At 41.4% G+C, this 19593-nt stretch overlaps 1 protein-coding gene across 6 annotated transcripts in view; it reads right to left on the minus strand.

Annotated features, from left to right (window-relative positions):
- The window catches only part of GPR107 (G protein-coupled receptor 107), a 102351-nt gene that overhangs the window by 71769 nt on the left and 10989 nt on the right, over window positions 1–19593 (minus strand). For all 6 annotated transcript variants that reach the window (XR_014265440.1, XM_082468153.1, XM_082468155.1 and 3 more), the window contains exons 2-9: window positions 11984–12106; window positions 11625–11675; window positions 11294–11373; window positions 10114–10253; window positions 8377–8414; window positions 6715–6771; window positions 3147–3257; window positions 2663–2796 (exon numbers count right to left, since the gene is read on the minus strand). Coding sequence is in view for 5 of the 6 variants with exons in the window: in XM_082468153.1 (XP_082324279.1) it covers window positions 2663–2796; window positions 3147–3257; window positions 6715–6771; window positions 8377–8414; window positions 10114–10253; window positions 11294–11373; window positions 11625–11675; window positions 11984–12106 (734 nt within the window). In the remaining variant the exon portion in view is untranslated. The remainder of the gene's footprint in view (window positions 1–2662; window positions 2797–3146; window positions 3258–6714; window positions 6772–8376; window positions 8415–10113; window positions 10254–11293; window positions 11374–11624; window positions 11676–11983; window positions 12107–19593) is intronic.

Consider the following 19593-nt stretch of genomic DNA (forward strand, 5'->3'; position numbering starts at 1 on the left):
AGCCCGTGCCCCACAACTACTGAGTCTGTGCTCTACAGCCCGTGTGCCACAACTACTGAAGCCTGTGCGCCACAACTACTGAGCCTGCGCTCTAGAGCCCGTGAGCCACAACAACAGAAGCCACCACAATGAGAAGCCCACACACTGCAACAAAGAGCAGCCCATGCTCGCTGCAACTAGAGAAAGCTCATGTGCTGCAACGAAGACCCAACACAGCCAAAAATAATAAATACATAAAATAAATAAATTTATTAAAAAAAAATACATGCAATACCAATAAACATTATTTGTTTACAAGAATACACAAATATCCCCAAAACACATACTAAACGCATCTGAGTGGCTGGCCGTGCGGGGGAAGGAACGGGAGAGGGGACAGGAAATAAAACAGGAGAGGGCCTGGCACAGACCGATAAGGAGGGCGTGTCGTGAGCTGACGCACACCCAGTTTCCGGACTGGTTTCCTCCCTGGTACTTTCCTGCTCCAGTGCCTACCTACTTGAAGGTCGAAAGGGAAGTCAAGGCCGGAGTAGTCTGCCCCTCCTGAATAGTAATGAGATTTACCCAGAGTGCAGAACCGTCAAGGGCTGTGCTCACCACACACCCTGGCCACCAAGACTCGCGGTCCAAGTTACAGCATTGATGGCTGGGCCGTTATGTGAATGAAGGAAAGATCTCGGGCTCTGGAGCCACACCGACCTGGCTCACATACGGGTTCTACCCTGACGACCTTCATCTCTCTAGGCCTCAGAAACCTCTGCTGAAAATGGGCCAACAATGACCTCAAGGAGCCACGACGTCCAGTGCCTGGCTGGGCAGAGAGCAGGTACCAAACCGATCAGCTGCCCGTGTTCCCTTCCCACTTCCCGTGCTCTGGGGCCCACGACAGAACCACAAAGGCACAGCAAGCCACTCTGGGCCCCAGGGCCAGCTCTGTCGGGGGACGCTAGCCATGTCTCTCACGTCCCCCCTCAAGGCCTCAATAAGACGAGGCAAAAAATCTCTCCGTTCCCTCCAGCACTAAGGGGATACAAGTCTCTGAAATGCGCTGGCAGCCCTGGAGTCACATCTGTGACGTGACTCACATGGCTGGCTGTGAGACTCCTGGAAAAACAGGGGGATGGGGCAGAGGGCTGAAATGATATGTTTCTGTATATACGCTATACTTCAACAAGTTTAAAATACGTTGTACAAAGTAGGTCAGCCTCGTTTAACCACAGATTTTAAACTGTTGTCACGATTTTATATAAGTGAACCAGTGGCAGTGACTGTTGCATCGCCAAATAAAGGGAAATTAAAATACCACTGAACATCTGGCTAAACTATTTTGTATGTCCCTCATCTTTGCATAGCACCCTGATCTGCAAAACCCTCTCGTACACATCATTTCAGGGGGAACCACATAAGAAACCTAAGGATCTAAGACTTTGAGGGGAAGGCAGGGCAGTTACGACTGTCCCAGTTTTGTAGCCGAGGAAAAAGAGACTTAGAGTGAAGGAAGGCACACAGGCAGTAAGAGTCAGCATTTACACCTGAAATCAGGTCCCCGACTCCTAGTTCTTACTTTTCTAATAACGGCAAAAGCAAAACTTTCTTTAAAAAAAAAACAAACCAAACCCCGCCCCCCCAAACACCTTTTATGGTCTGAATTTGTAGGATTCTTTTTTTCTTATTAATGGCTGCCTGATCTCTAGTCCAAACATGATTATGTAGGGTTCTTCACAAGTAAACAAGACACAGTTCCAGCCAGCGGATGTAAAAGATTTACAACGAACAGGAACCAGCAACCACATCCAGCAGAGCCCAGGACCCGAGCTGATCGTGTCCACTAGAAGACAATCTGGCCACCAGAGGTTAAAGGGATCTCAATCTGTCCCACTGCTCCAGAGAAAGAGGTATCTGGTACTTGCGGGTGCTTAATTATTGTCTGAATTTAAATCCATATTATAATACCATATTCACATAGCATCATTTACACAGTTTATGGGCCTTATACTATAACAAACACTTCACACTATTTTTTAACTGAAAATTAGTATTTTGTTTTCCATTTTGGGGGAGCGACACAATTAAACACTAGCTCCACACATATGTTGCTGCTCCCCTCAAGTACCAAGAACGGGAAGTTAAAGCCTCAGGGATTTCAGAAGAAAGGCCAAGAGTCAGGCAGGTGGGCTTTGAAGGGGTTTTCTCGAGTGACGATCCTCTGGAGGTCAGTATCTACCCCGCCCAGGCTCTGAGCCGGGGCCTTCAGTGCGCAGCAGCAACTCCATGCTCCCACCAGGCACTGGGCTGTCGTCACTCATCTCTTAAGAACAAAGAGCCCCTGAATGGGACCAACGTGTTCACTCTGAGTCCTGGACTCTAGTGTCCTCGCTATGGAAATGTTTTGCTTATACATTTTATTTTGCTTGTATATTACTGAAATATTTGGATTTGCTTTTTAAACAAAGCAATGGGAAGTGAACAAACACCAAGGCATGCAAAGGCCTCCCAGGTGGCAAGGCTCCTGCACGGTCTCCCTTTGTTTCGGGGAAGATGCCCTTTGAAGAGAACAGGATCGCTAGTGCCAAGTCCTCCAGGTTCAGAAGGCAGCAAAAGGTGAAATTATATAAGTCCCCGAACACTCTTGGATGAAGGGCTCAAGGAGGTGATAATTTACCGTCGTTTTCGAAGGATGTGAATCCAGATGGTCCCAGAGAGAAAAAAGAAAAAGGCCATAGAAATGTATAATTTGGGGAGAGGAATTTCTCCCGCTGAGAGGTAGCTGTCCGGATTCTTCTCTGTGATGTCGATCTGAAACCAACATGACATTAATTTTTACTTTTCAGAAACAGATCATCCCATATTCAGCAATCTGGAATCTTAGCTGTTTCATGGAAGTTCAAGAAAGTGAGTACCAGCAGATAACAACCACATTCTTAATGCATAGGCTGAAAGTGTAAACACATCCTAAATTGCTGTATATTTTCTTATTTATGAACCCTCTGCTGAAGTATCCTGCCCACTGGCATAAATGTTATTTTGGCCACATGTTTCTCTTACTCTGGCTTAAGTGTTCTTAAAACTACTCTCATAAAGAAATAACTGTCTCCCATTTTACACGGCTGACAACACCCACATGTGAGTTTCTGTATGGTACTCACATCAAGGCTGAATGAAAACTTGTCATTAGACCGTATTTCACTTCCAGAGCATTTATGAAAATAAAGACTGTAGAGGCCTTCTTGGTCTTCAGTGCTGATGTTAAAGAAAAACTGAAAGCGAAGAAGAAAAAAATTTAAGGGTACCCAAATCCTCGGCTAAATATTTAAATCTTAGAAATAAATCGTGAATACCATGAACAGAAGAAAACAGACTGCTTACTTAGATTAATCAAACTCTCCCAGAGCAGAGTTTAAATAGACGTTTTCTTATTCTATGATACCCTCCTAATATTTTGTTATAAGAATTTTCAAGCTAACAGAAAGGCTAACAGAATTATACAGTGAATACCTATGTACCCACTACCTAGATTCTACAATTAACAGTTTACTACACTTGCTTTATCACATATCTATCCATCAGTGATGGGTTTTTGCAGAAGTCTGCAGAGCTAACCTAAGATACAGTTTTCTGGTTTTCAAGACAACATATTGTTGTTTTGCTCTTTGGTAAAAAATACTTCTGAGAAAGAAAGGAGGTTCAGTTGATATTTGAAAAGGTAAAGGACCAGTATTCCCTCATCAAAATTTACTCATATGATTTTAAACAACAGTAACAGAGGCTACATTTTCCACATTTAGACATTTTTCTTTGTTTTTCAACATTATTTCATGTATTCAAATGAAGTTTAATGTAAATTTAAAAATGTATGTATATAAAAAGATCACAGAATGTGACACCTTAATCAATTCCAGAGAACATTTTACTAAAAGCCTAAAATATACTGCTTAGAGTTCCATATATTGGTGGTAAACTCTGAAGAAAAGTGGGAATGGTTATGATAACATCTCTCACGACAGGGGTTACTCTAGGGTTGAGAAGAGCACGAGGGCCACAAGGGGGTTCTGGGGTGTTGGCACTGTTCTAGTTCTTGTCCCAAGTGAAGGTTACAAAGGTAATTATTTATAATTACTTGTACTCAACGTAAGTACTATACACTCTTCTATAGGTACTATACCTCAAAATTTAAAAGAATGGGGGAAAAAAAGAGACATCTGACAAGAAGACGAAAAGAAAAGACCAAGAATTATTCAAGCTGAAATTATTAGCATGAAACCATGTCCCAAACTCATCACTGTAAAGTGAGAGTATGTATTCCTGTCCACCCAAGGTAGCCAGAAAAAGAAAACTTTTCTAAACATGTAATTTTAATTACAAAAGTAAGACTCTCAGGAAAATTTCTAAAAAATTTTTAAAAAATCAATAGAACCGTCATGGTGGAACAGAGTAGACACCTGACACTTGAAGGAAAACAAAACAAAACAAAATAAAGCAAAAATGAGAATTTTAGGGTTGAGGTAAGCCCTGACAGTCCCTTTCCAGCTCTAAGTAGATAAACTATCAGACCTACTCTGTGGATGGAGCAGAAAAGCTCAGAACGACCGTACTGTCCGAAACTGGGAGGCCACCGGGGAGCAGAACACTAAGAAGCCCCCTACTGACTTCTTCACGAGGAGAGGGGAAGCCAGAGAACACGCAAGCGCTCCACTTTGTGTGCTGCCTGTTTTATGCATCCCAAGAACCCTATCAACTGGCTGTCTGAAGCAATGTTCTCAATCACCACAAATGCTGCTTTCCCCTCAGTGCTCACCTTGACACAAAGCACTAGTAACTGACAAATGTGTATCCTATAAATGCTTTCCTTTTGTGACTTAAAAAAAAAAAAATTCAAAATACTTATTTTATTAACAAACATTTTAAAGTGAGGGAAAGAAGAGAGAAAAGTACCTTTTGTATTTTCTTAAGAAGGTAGTAAAGCAAAGTGATTAAACACATGGGCCTTGGAGTGAGACAAACCTGGGTCTGAACCCTCCCCTTGGGCAAGTTACTTAACCTCTCTGAGCCTCAGTTTCCTCATCTGTAAAAGGAGAATAATAACAGTACCTACTTCACAGACTGCTGGGAGGATGAACTGAGATAATGATGACGTATGAGTATGTAGCACGATGTCTGACTCACTCATTCATCTCCATAATGACTGATGGGCAGCCTGTTATGGGGCCAGGCCCAAGATGAGGAATTTCATATACAGCAGCAATAAAGCAGATAGAAATCCCTGCCCTTATGGCTACCTTCTGAAGGGAGGGACAGATAATAAATACAATAAATAAGTACAAGTATACCGTATGTTGGAAAGAAGCACTAAGGGAAAAGACAGAGCCAAGGGCGGGGCAGGGGGGTGCTGCATTTAAAACAGGGCGATTGGAGGAAGCTTTGTTGAAAAGGTGACATTTGAGCAAAGACTTGAAGGAGGAAGAAATTGATCACACAGATTCTGAGGGACGAATGTTCCTCCAGCGGGTACAGCTAGAGCAGAGCCCAAGGCCTGATCTTTTCTAGGAGCAGCAAGGTGGCCTGTGTAGCTGGAAGAGAGTAATAAGCAGGGGGTGGGGAGGAAACAGGAGCTGAGGTCAGAAAGTTGACAGCAGCTGGACCATGTGGGCTTGCAGACCACGTGGAAGGACGTGGACTTTTACTCTGAGACAGATGGGAAGCTGCTGGGGATTCAGAGCAGGTGAGCACCAAAAGCCCTCAGTTAGCTGTTAACACCGACGGTCACTAAACTTAAAAGAACATATAAAAACTGTCAGATAGGCAAAAGAATCTATGGGGAAGGAAATCAGAATAGCAGATGCAGGGGCGGGGCCTTTCGGAGATGGTGAACATACAGAGACTCTGGAGAGTAGGTTACGTGGATGCACGCAGTTGTCAGAACTGGTTGAACCATACCCGTAAGACCTGGGCACCTCCCTCTAAGCAAATTACACCTCAATTAATGAAAACTGGTTAGAAAAGTGACAGTGATTCTTACAAATTAATGGTAAAAGATTATCTGTATAGTGCTTTACAAAGCACTTTTATTTCTGAAGAATGATACACCTAACCACCCTATGAGACACGCGCCCTCATTTTCCATTTTCAGATGCTTCAAGAGCGAGGTTCAGAAGTTGAGGGAGCTGTCCAAGGTCACCAGCTGGCACATGGGCTCTGAGATCCAGTCCAGTGTCCTCCCCCGTACCCCACACACGGGCTGTGATGCTGCCATGAACACCCGTGTGCAGTTAACAACGGTGACGGCTGAGCAGGTCACTCAGGCCTCTAAGGCTCAGTGAACTCACCTCTGAAGTGACAACATCACCCTAAAAGATCACAATGGTCCTTTCAGGTACAGAAGTCTGTGTTTCTGACACACTCTGAATGCGAGGCAGCGTGGGACTGCAGAGGCAGAGGTGTGGGGACAGCCAGGGAGAACCGGGTTGGAATCCGGGCCTTCTCACTCACACTGGACATAACACTCTGAGTTATTCTCTCTCAGAGATTTATGATTTGATAAGTGGTGGGTAACAATACCCACCTTGTAGGTTTGTTATGGAGAGAGCTACTGTATTCAAGTGACTGACACACAGCATACCTAAATTACTACTCCTAAATTCAAAATTTCTATAAAAATTCACCCTTTTACATGGTAGAGATAAATTCTACGAAGCTTGACTGAAAGAGAATACATACCTGAAATGAAACTGCCCCATCATTATTACGAACAGAAAAGGATTTCTCTCCTATTGCCTAAAAAAGACATTAACAACCTATTTTAGAATGAGACTGGCAGAAAAAGCATGCTAATAAAAATAAAAATTTTAAAACTCCAAAACATGCTTTTCTTAAACCCGAAATTTGCTGGTCTTCATAAAGCTCACTGAAAAAGAAATTCACCATTTTTTCAAGATGTATGAAATCACCTTTCACAGAGAATGGTAATTCTTTACCCATTTCCTTTCCTCATCTACCTCTTGTCTCTTCAATACCCCCTATTCACTACTGAACACCTCTCTAGTCTTAAAGCTTCAGCTAGACAACGGATGCTAACCCAGGTCACACCCCGACACAGCACCTGGGCTCCATCCCCGACTTCAAATGATCTACATGTTGCCACCGGTACAGCGGACTAAAGGTAAGTAACAAAAAGAAGGAGCTGCTGATCCACAGAACAACATGGGCGAACCTAAAATAATTACGCTAAATGAAAGAAGACAAAAAAGAGTAGGTACCGCGTAATTCATTCATAGCAGCTTCTATAAAACTAATCTATAGTTACAGATCAGTTGTTACTTAGGGAAAGGAAGGTGACAAAGGGACAGGAGAAACCTTTGGGTGATGGACATGTTCCCTCTCTTGTTGTGATGGTGGTTTCACAGGTGTACACACAAGCCAAAGCTTATCAAATTGTCACTTTAAATATATGCAGTTTATTGTATGTCAATTATACTTCAATAAAGCTGTTAAAATAAAACAAAATAAAATACTGCCATTTGGATGTCCCATCACTGAAAAATCAAGATATCCCAAACCAAAACTTTCCCGTTTTTCCTTCTGCTATTTCTACTTCCTACACCTCTGGGGAAAAAAAAAAAAAAAAAAATCTACCTCTTCTCCTACCCTCCCACCACCCCCAAATGACCTCCCAGACTGATTCCAAAGCTCTGCTCTAGTTCAGATCCTCATCACCCTAAACCTGTATTATCACAACAGCATTCCTCCTGGTCCCTCTAATTTCACTGTCTCCCTCTCCAAGGCTACCCTGCACATTCCTTCAGAACTATGACCTTCCCTTAACACCTGCTGTATCACATTCCATCCTTGTCAAGAACACATGATGACTTCCTGTTTTCTGTGCATCGATACCTTCAATTTTCCAGCCCTCTGTTATCTAAGACTGCTCCTCTCTGCTCCCAAATAGGTACCTTTTACTTCCAATAGGCCAGTGCCCAGCACCTGTCATGCTCATCTCCACTTCCGGTCTTTGCTCATGATGGTCTTCATCTCCTTCCTTCTCTTCTTCCCCAAACAATCTACCAAACTTCAAGCCCTGGTGACGCCTCCCTCCAGAGGGCTCTCCGAGAGCCCACTTCCCTCTCCCCTCACTATCTGAGCCTCTATCATGTAACTGCTGTATAGCTCAGCACTCAGTCTTACTTTGAAATTGTTTCCGAGTGCCTAAGTCATCTCCCCAAACAGAAGGCAACCCCCTGTAGATCAGGCATGCAGATGTATGTGTGCACACCTGTGTGTGTACATATATACATATGTATATACATTCCTATACGCACACACATACACAGACATATATATACACCCAGGAAAGCTGAGAGCATAAGTCAGGTTATTTCTTACCTTTGAATCCACTGTACTTCTTTCAGACTTTCCACTGTCTAGAAGCAGAACCATTTAAGAGCTATTATTGCATGATTCAGCTCATATGTATATTACAGTATCATTTTATGAGACTCTAGCTCGTCTAATATCAAATAATGCAAACAATCAAAACGGTGAGGCCACGTGCCATCTTGTGAAATGCCATCTGCTTAGAACCCCAAACACTCCTGAGCTGTAGAAGCCGCAAATGGCAACCTGTTCTATTATAAATGCAATCTAATAAATGATAATGCTCAGTACAGATGAGGGAAATCATCTCGAAATAACCTAGTGCATGTCACTGTCAGAGACACCACGTGGAATGACTTCCTTATCTTCTAAGTAATTACGTTTGAAAACAGATCATTGTTTAAAATACATATATATATAATATATGAGATTTATTTATATGCACGGAAAAATAGGAAATAACATTAGCATAAAGCATGCTATTTTTATTTCCACGGCAAGGAGTGTAGAAATTGCTAATGACATCTTTCAATGAACAGAGAGGGCATCTGTGTCTTATTTTTACTTAAGACTCTCTTCGTGAGGAAGACAGCATCTCAAACTCCCTGCAGGAAGGGAGAGAGTTTCAGAATAAAAAGAAGGAAAAGAAGATTTTCTGCCCAGGGAATGGTTATGCGAGCCTGAGGAGCCTGGACAAGGAGAGGGTGCACGTACGTGAAACTACACCGTCACACAAATGTAACATTTCTGCACATCTTTTCAGCTGGGTTAGAATTCTGACACACTGAGAAAAAACCCCATAAATAATACAATAAATAGTTATCTTTATACACCATCACACAAATGTAACATTTCTGCACATCTTTTCAGCTGGGTTAGAGTTTTGACACACTGAGAAAAAACCCCATAAATAATACAATAAATAGTTATCTTTAAAACACTCATAAATTCTTCGATAAACCTAACGGTTAATGAAAGAGGTGATAAATATAAATTGGTTAATCAACATACGGAGGAAAAGAGCAGCCTCAGTAATAAGAGTGACTTCAAGATCAAGAATACCTTTTTGCCTTTCACTTTAGAATTTAAAAAACAAAACAAAACAAAACCAAAAACCCAGTATTGTCTAGGACATGGTGACGTGGGCACTATTCTTATATAGTTCCCAACAGGAGTATAAATTCACACAACTCATGTGGAAAGGAATGAAAATATGTATCAATATTCTCAAAAGTATTCATATCCTTTGAGCCAGAAATTCCAATTCTGGGAACCCATCCTAAAGAAAGTTCTACATATGAAAAAAAATCTACAAATAACAATGTCTGATGTAACAATGTTTTAATATAATAGCATCAAAGTAGAAATATGTCTCTTTACGGGGAAAGGCTGAGCAAATTACAGTATCCATTTAATGGGATATCTGATAAGTATGAAATAACTTAAAGTTGAGTGAACAGGGATGCTTATAAAATTATAAACATGTGTATGAGTTTTAAAAATCAAACACTCTAGACTTAGGAAACAAGTTTAGAAGGAAACATAAATTACTAAAATTCTAACACAGGGAGTATGGAGAAATGACTTTTCTTCTCCCATCTTTTCCACATTTTTCTTTGTTACATATTTTTATATCACCTCAAAAATAAAATAATGCTAAGATCCTATTTGTTTTTACTTAGGAACAAAAAAGAATCTACAAATCAGGGTAGTGAAGAAAATGCTAGTTTCTACCTCACAGTTTACCTTGTTTTTTCTGAGTCTGGCTGCCTGCTGAAACAGCGTTAACACCAGGCTCCTGGTTCTGACCAAGGACTTTCTCATTCTTGCTGAAGATGATCTTTGGTAACTGGGTACCAGCTTCTGGTGGAGATTTTATTCGCACTCTATATTCAAACAAGACAGAAGAAAAAGAGTTCAAAGTAATGCTTATGGCCATTAAGTGTTATAAGTTAGGTGTTGTTTCCAGCTCTAAATCCATCATCTCATGCAGTCCCATGATGTCCTATGATGCAGATTCTCTTATCTGCATTTTACAGATGCTGAAATGAAAGCTCAGAAAGGTTAAAGAACCTGCCCAAGAGCAGTAAGCTAGTGAGCAGCTGGGCGAGGACCTGGGCAGTCTCACTCTAAAGCTTAAGTTCGTAGCAACCATACAATTCTGAGGTACACATTCCCTCCTAAGTATGTGCAATGTGTTCAACAAATTGGTGTACAAGGGAAAAGGAACAAGAGGTAAAAAAAAAACCCAGTAAGATGTTAAAGTGAAGCCTTGGGGACCGCACGAGGGGCAGTGAGCATTATTAGCAGCCCACCTAATATGCATCTCCCCCCTTCTCCCTGCTTACCAGACCGTGATTGTGTTTGCCCCATCCCGCCTGAGGAGGCACCAGCAAGTTTCCACGCCTGAGTGGACACACAGCCTCAGCTGGCACCGCCACGCGTACCAAGGGGAGCATGTCTAGCACTGAACGGGGAGGAGCCTTCCTCTCGTCCCCTTAGCTGGATGCAGACAATGCACTCACCTCACTGAACACACCACGCTATCTCACACCACTCCGCCTTTGTACATCACGTTCCCTTTGCCTAAAAGGCTCCTCCCTTTCTTATTCATCGGTAAAGTCTATTCATGAGAAAGGTGGTTGCACCAACACTTCTCTGAAGCCTTCCCTTCTCTTCTGCAATCCTCAGTCTCTCTGCTCTACTACTTCTCTAGTTTGCTGTGATCGTTTGTATTGCTCTTCTGTCTCCCTCATCCATCTAGAAGCTCCTCCAGGACTGGACCTCTGTCTTCCTCATCTTGTTTTTAATCTCCAGCACTCCGCAAAATATTTGGCATGTGGCAGACAATAAATGGTAACTTAACTACCAAATTCCCCCTAACTTTACTCTAGGATTGAACTGAAGGATCAGTAGAATTACTTACTCACTTCTGGAGATGTCTAGGATTAGAAGGGTGACAGAGGCAGACTGTTTCTTTAAAATACAGTAATTCACATCTTCATCCTGAGAAAGGAAGACCCAATTACACACCACCTTATTCATTCACACTAGAGTAAGAACAAAACGTTTTCAGGAACAAAGCAAATAAGTGGCCCAGACTCCGTTCAAATAACACAACTGTGGGTGCTCAGAGACGCTTGGAAGTCAAAGCTGCTACCACCTCAAGACAACAGCACTGATGGAAGCAGGGTGTTTCCACCCAGTGTCTTGGGTTCAAGTGAAGGGAGCGATCAGGTCATGCATTTGATGCTCACCAGATAAGAAGAAAATCCATCATTCTTTGTGCGGTCTAGGCTGAATGCAATCTAAGAGGAGGTAAAAACAATGGAAGTAAATAACCACATGATGTCCGGGCGCCCATACCTTCATTACTCCAAGAGCAGAAAGGTGACTCTTTTGGCCTGGCCACCTCTTGGTTTTCTTAGCATTCATTTTGTAAGAAGGATCAGTTACTACTAAAATTATTCAAGAATTACAACTTAACTGTTAAGAATAAAACTATCTGACGCCCGCTCACAAGTTTAATGGTCTCTATATTTTGATACTTCATATTTAAGTATGGGGTGAAGCTTTCACCTAAGCAACAGAAAAGATCTCCTGGAAAGGCACTTACAGCTGCGTCCTTGTCTGTGGTTCCTTCAGGCTCATTCACTGAAAGGCTACTGACATTCACCATCATGTACCCATTCTTGAAGAATCCAAAGGTGTTCAGATGAACCTTATGCCTCACATCATCCTAAAAGGATTTGCAGTGGTGGAATTAGTAACATGGAGAAGTTAACTTGATTAGTTAACCTATTCATTTGCTTGGAAAACTATGGCTATCTAGTTCCCTGCTACCTAACCAATGTTTCTATATATTCAGTAATATAGACAGCTGTGGGACCTTTTCTTGCTCCAAAAGCTGAAGAAGACTCATCAGAAACTCATAATATAGCAACAATTTTGCAGAAGGAAACACACAATAGATTCGATTCATTCCAGTGTATTTGTAAGGGTCCCGGGGGCAGACTCGATGGCCTGTGGAATGTGGATTCCAGGGAAGGAGGAACAGTGTTTTAGTCATCCTCCCATGCTTCCTTCAAGTACAAGGCCTGGCATCCAGTAGGCACTCAAAACATGGAGGCGGGGGAGGGGGGCATGGCGGGAGGGAGAAGAGGCCAGAGCCGCTCCAAGAATACACTCATTTATATAAACCTTCTTAGGCGTTTCAGTGTGACCAGCTCCTCACACTGCAGGACAACAGGAATATCTGAACGTTACTTGAAACTATCTCAAAATGGCGATTCCAATGTCAACTCAGTCAACAAATTTTAGGGCCAACGGAACAATGGTATTCGTGAATACTTCTAAAGTTGAGGTTCCACAAAGATGCTTCACACTGTGTAAAGTCATGAGTTTTATATTGAAAATTATTTGCCCAAACGTTCACAGTTAGTAAGTAGCTCCTAAATGCAAGACATTATGCTAAGTACTTTTCTAAAACTCGGATTTGGTTCGTCCTCAAATCTGCATAGTCATTAATGGTAGTGTTTGTTTCTTGCTCATATTTTAAAACTCTATCCGTCGTTTCTTTCATTTTAAATATAGCTATCTTACAACACACTGAGCAGCTCTGAGACCCCTAATTCTGTTCTTGGTCATCTCTGCTGACTTTCCTAGCAATTGGTTTCTTTGCGTGAGGGGTAATTTTTTATCTCTAGACTTGGAGCTCCTGGACTTCAGAGGTAGTCTAATTGCAAACACCAAACGCCTATGATGAGAGGCTAAGGATCAGATCTTCAGCAGAAAAATCAAACTGATTCCTCCCATAGCTAAGACACGTTTTACTGCCGTTAGGAGGGTTTTATTTCCGAGCCCACTCTCTCACTCAACGAACAGAGCTCTTGAGAGTCTGCTATTATGAGCTGGGGAGAGGGACACAGTTCCAGCGCCCCTCCTGGCCTGGGTCTAGGGCTTTGGCTCCTGCTCCCCCTCACCAGCTGCTCAAAATCCAAGGCTCTGGGTCCAAATTTCTATGCCTTGGGGCAGCCCTGGCTTGTGTTATTTTGCCACTGGGGCTTCAGCTCCTTCTCTCCCTCTCCCCTTTATCTGGCCCTGGGACTTCCCCTCCTCTTTCTCGGAGCCCAGCTATGCATTTGCTAGACTTCCACTTCCAGGTGGGATGGAGGAGCTTGCAGCAAACCAGCACTCCCAGGGAGAAAAAAAAAGCCAGATAAGATAACTTAACTGTTATCTTCCAGAAGTCATCTGCTAGAAGACACTGGAGAGCTGCTTGACCACAAAAACCAGAAAAGCTAAAGCTCCCAGTCTTTCCTGGGACTCTACGAGAGATGAACCTCCAGAGAACATGATTTGAGTGGGCATCTTCTCAGTTCTCCCGAAGGTGTTACAAGGCTACTACCATCCTAGACTCACAGGACAGAAATTAATTCAGCTACATATGAGGGATCACTTTGGACATTAGGGCTTAATACTCTGGCAAAATCCACAGATGAGAAGGGCTACAGAGGGACAATGAAGGAAAATGAAAAACTTCCTGCCCCACGCAATGTGGAGGGATCTCACAGACATAACACTAAGCAAAATAAGCCACATTCCCCATAGGTATAACAAATTCAAATTCAAACGTAGGGGGAAATATGCTAAGGCAACAGAGGTCAGGATGGTGGTTGGTTATTCTTGGGAGGGAGATACTTTCCAGTCACTTGGGGAATGCGGCCTTAAAGAGCTTCTGGAAATGCTTGGTAACGTTGTTGCTGGTTGCACAAGTGTTCTTACACAGTGGAAATTCATTGAGTTGTACGCTTACAATGAGTATTTTCTTTAGCATGTATATTAAACTTCAATAAGTTTAAATTTTGAAAGTATGTTTGTTCTAATTTATCCTGCATTTAGATGCTGTGTAGCAAAAATGGAAGCCTGTTAATCGATTTTTATATTCACGTAGTCCACTACAATGTCTATTTTCTAGGTTTTTGGGGGAAAATGTTTCAATTGCAACCTTATAACAGTGATTTTTTTCCACACAAACTCTATATTCCTCTACTGGTTTTTTTTTCACTTTTATATAGCATTTTACTTGATAATACAATGCCATTAAAAACATGTTTTTGAAGAATATTTTAAACAATCACAACAGCATCACAACTCCCTGTTTCCAGCACTTACCAAGAACTGGGTTATGTGCCAAGGGCTTTCCTATGATGTCTAATCCTCACTCAGCCCAGTGTGGTTAAAAGCAGTATCCCCATGACAGGGATGAAGACACAAGTTCAGAGATGAAACGCCACCCAAGACTATGGAGACTCTAAGTGGTAAAGCTGGGATTTCAACAAAGATCTGACATGAAAGCCATTGTCACACCACTATCCCCTAATATTGGAAAGTAATAACAATATAATATTAAATGCAGGTTGGAGTACCTAGAAGAAATGGACAAATTCCTAGAAACATATAACTTACCAAGACTCAATCTGAAGAAACAGAAAATCTGAATGAGACTGAATCAGTGTTCAAACAGTTAAGGAAAAATTAACACCAGTGTTTCTCAAACTCTTCCAAAAAACTGAAGAGGAGGAAACACTTCCAAACTTATTCTACAAGGCCAGAATCATCCTGATACCAAGCCTATAAGGACACTACAAGAAAAGAAAATTACAAGCCAATATCCCTGATGAACAAAGATGCAAAAATCCTCAACAAAATACTAGCAAACCAAATTCAACAGCCCATTAAAAGGCGCAAAAAAAAAAAAGGCTCATACACCATGATCAAGTAAAATTTATCCCTGGGATGCAAGGATGGTTCAACATATGTAAATCAATAAATGTGATACACCACATTAACAAAGTGAAGGAAAAAATCCTACGATTATCTCAGTAAATGCAGAAAAGGCATTTGACAAATACCACACCCTTTCATGATAAAGATGCTCAACAGATTAGGTATGGAAGGAATGTACCTCAGCATGATACAGGCTGTAATATGACAAGTCCATAGCTAACATCATACTCAGCAGTGAAAAGATGTAAACTTTAGGCCTAAGATCAGGAACAAGGCAAGGATGCCTACTGTCGCCATTCAACACAGTACTAGAAGTTCTACCCAGAGCAATCAGACAAGAAAAAGAAATAACAGGTATTCAAATCGGAAAGGGAAAAGTAAAATTGTATCTATTCAGAGACGACATGATCTTATATATAGAAAACACTAAAGACTCCTCCAAGAAACTATTAAAACTAATAAATTCATGGGACTTCCCTGGTGGGGCAGTGGTTAAGACTCCGCCCTTCCCATGCAGGGGGCCCAGGTTCAAACCCTGGTCAGGGAACTAGACCCCACAAGCATGCAGCAACTAAGAGTTCCCATGCCGGGGGCTTCCCTGGTGGCGCAGTGGTTGAGAATCTGCCTGCCAATGCAGGGGACACGGGTTCGAGCCCTGGTCTGGGAAGATCCCACATGCTGCGGAGCAACTAGGTCCGTGAGCCACAACTACTGAGCCTGCGCGTCTGGAGCCTGTGCTCCGCAATAAGAGAGGCCGCGATAGTGAGAGGCCCGCGCACCACGATGAAGAGTGGCCCCCGCTTGCCGCAACCAGAGAAAGCCCTTGCACGGAAACGAAGACCCAACACACCCAAAAATAAATAAATAAATAAACAAACATTTAATATGTAACTTTCTCTTCAGTGATTACTGTATTAAAAAAAAAAAAAAGAGTTCCCATGCCACAACAAAGGAGCCCACCAGCTGCAACTAAGACCTGGCACAACCAAATAAATAAATAAATAAAATATTTTAAAAAACCTAATAAACAAATTCAGTAAAGTTGTAAGACAAAATCAACATACAAAAATTAGTGGCATTTCTGATACAATAACGAAATATCTGAAAGAGAAATGAAGAAAACAATTCTATTTTCAATAGCATAAAAAAACAACAGGGACTTCCCTGGTGGTCCAGCGGGTAAGACTCTGCACTCCCAATGCAGGGGGCCCAGGTTTGATCCCTGGTTGGGGAACTAGATCCCGCATGCATGCCGCAACCAAAAGTTCACATGCTGCAACTAAGAAGTCCACACGCCACAACTAAAGATCCTGCATGCCACAACGAAGATCCTGCATGCTGCAACTAAGACCCAGTGCAGCCAAAATAAATAATAAATAAATAAATAAATATTTTTTTTTTTAAAACTTAGGAATAAATTTTACCAAAGAGAAGAAAGAACTATACACTGAAAACGACAAAAACACTGATGAAAGAAATTAAAGAAGACACAAATAAATGGAGAGATAAGCTGTACTCATGGATTGGAAGAATTAACATTGTTAAAATGTCCATTCTATCCATATCATTCAATGTAATCCCTATCAAAATTCCAGTGGCATTTTTCACAGAAATAGAACAATCCTAAATTCACATGGTACCACAAAAGACCTTAAAGCAATCTTGAGTAACAAGAACAAAGCTGAAGGCAACACACTGACTGATTTCAAAATGTCTTACAAAGTTATAGTAATCAAAATACTATGGTACTAGCATAAAGACATATAGACCAATGGAACAGAAAATAGAGCCCAGAAATAAATCCACTCATTTATGTTCAACTGATCTTTGACAAAGGTGCCAAGAACACACAGTGGGGAAAGGATAGTCTCTTCAATAAATGGTGTTGGGAAAACTGTATATCCAAATGCAGAAGAATGAAACTGGACTCTTTTCTCACACCATATATAAATATCAGCTCAAAATGGATTAATGACTTAAATGTAAGACCTGAAACTGTAAAACTACTACAAGAAAACATAGGAAAACAGCTTCTTAACAATGGTCTGGGCAATAACTTTTTGGATAGAAACCAAAAGCACAGGCAACAAAAGAAAAATAGACAAATGCGACTGCATCAAACAAAAAAGCTTCCGCACAGCAAAGAAAACAATCAACAGAGTGAAGAGACAACCTACGGAATGAGGAAAAATATTTGCAAACCATGTATCTGATAAGGGGTTAATATCCAAAATACACAGGGAGCTCAAACAACTCAACAGCAAGAAAACAAATATCCTGATTTAACAATGGATAAAGGGGGCTTCCCTGGTGGCGCAGTGCTTAAGAATCTGACTGCCAATGCAGGGCACACGGGTTCAAGCCCTGGCCCGGGAAGATCCCATATGCCACAGAGCAACTAAGTCCATGCGCCACAACTACTGAGCCTGAGCTCTAGAGCCCGTGAGTCACAACTACTGAAGCTCGCGTGCCACAACTACTGAAGCCTGCGCGCCTAGAGCCCGTGCTCCGCAACAAGAGAAGCCACGACAATGAGAAGCCCACTCGCCGCAACTAGAGAAAGCCCGCACGCAGTAACGAAGACACAACACAGCCAAAAATAAATAAATAATTTTTTTAAAAAAAGGATAAAGGATCTGAATAGACATTTCTCAAAAGAAGACATAAAAGGTGCTCAATATCACTAATCATCAGGGAAATGTAAATTAAAGCCACAATGAAATATCACCTCACACATGCTAGAATGGCTATTATCAAAAAGTCAAAAGACAACAAGTGTTGATGAGGGAGTGGAGACAAGGGAACTCTTGTACACTGTTGGTGGGAGTGTAAATTAGACCAGTCATTATGGAAAACAGTATGAAGGTTCCTCAAAAAATTAAAATTAGAACTCTAGGGAATTCCCTGGCAGTCCAGTGGTTAGGGCTCACTGCTTTCAGTGCCGTGGCCCGGGTTCAATCCCTGGTCAGGGAACTAAGATCCCATAAGACGTGGGTGCGGCCAAAAAAAAACACACAACTCTATATGATCCAGCAATCCCACTTCTGGGTATAAATCCAAAGGAAGTAAAATCACTATCTTGAAGAGATAGCTGTAACATTATTCACAATAGCCAAGATATGGAAACAATCTGAGTAGCTGTCAGCAGATAAATGGATAAAGAAAATGTGTGTTCATGTATGGACTATTTTTCAGCCTTAAAAAAGAAGGAAACCTTGTCATTTGCAACAACACAGATGAACCTGGAAGATATTACGCTAAGTTAAATAAGCCAGACACACAAAGACAAATACTGCACAGTCTCACTTATATGTGGAACCTAAAAAAGTTGAATTCTAAGAAGCAAAGAGCAGAATGGTGGTTACCAAGGCTGGGGGCAGAGGGAAATGGAAAGATGTTGGTCAAAGGGTACAAAGTTTCAGATACGCAGGATGAGTAAGTTCTGCAGATTTAATGCACAACGTGGTGACTACTTAACTATACTGTATACTTGGGGTTTCCCTAGTGGCACAGTGGTTAAGAATCCGCCTGCCAATGCAGGGGACATGGGTTCGAGCCCTGGTCTGGGAAGATCCCACGTGTCACGGAGCAACTAAGCCCACGAGCCACAATTACTGAGCCCGTGTGCCACAATTACTGAAGCCCACGCGCTCTAGGGCCTGTGCTCCACAACAAGAGAAGCCACCGCAATGAGAGGCCCGTGCACCACAATGAAGAGTAGCCCCCACTCACCGCAACTAGAGAAAGCCCGCGCGCAGCAACAAAGACCCAACGCAGCCAAAAATAAATAAATAAATAAATAAATAAATTTATTAAAAAAAAACAATACTGTATACTTGAAATCTGCTAAGAGAGTAAATCTTAACTATTCACAAACATACACACACATTGTATGTCTTAAATACATACAATTTTTATTTGTCAATTATACCTCAATAAAGCTAGAAAAAATATTAAATGCAAAGAACAGAAACAAACTATATACAGTAAGAGCTAAATTTGTTTTAAAAAATTAAAAGGTATATATATTTACAATTATTTATAAAGGATTTGAAAGAAATTCATCAAACCATGAAAAGGTTAGTACCAGTGGGATGGTGGGTAGCAATTTTTTCTTCATACTTTTCTATATTTCCTAAATTTCTAACAAAGACCATGTGTTAATCTGTAATTACAAAAAAAAAAAATCAATCGTTATTTCTAAGTATTACCGTTTGCCAGTAATAACTGCAGGACCCTCGCCTAATCTAACCTCTGACACTCCATTTTAAGCTATCATGTCACCATATCAAATAAGATACGTATGGAAGTGACTTTGTAAACTGTATTTCACTATACAAATCATAGACACACAAACTTTGAGATTGAAAGTAACCAGGAAGGTCAAACATTCTAACCACTCATTCAACTTTGATTTAATTCAATGTAAATAAACCA

Source organism: Balaenoptera physalus (genome assembly GCF_965194825.1).
Source record: "Balaenoptera physalus genome assembly, chromosome: 7".
NCBI classification, from domain to species: Eukaryota; Metazoa; Chordata; class Mammalia; order Artiodactyla; family Balaenopteridae; genus Balaenoptera; species Balaenoptera physalus.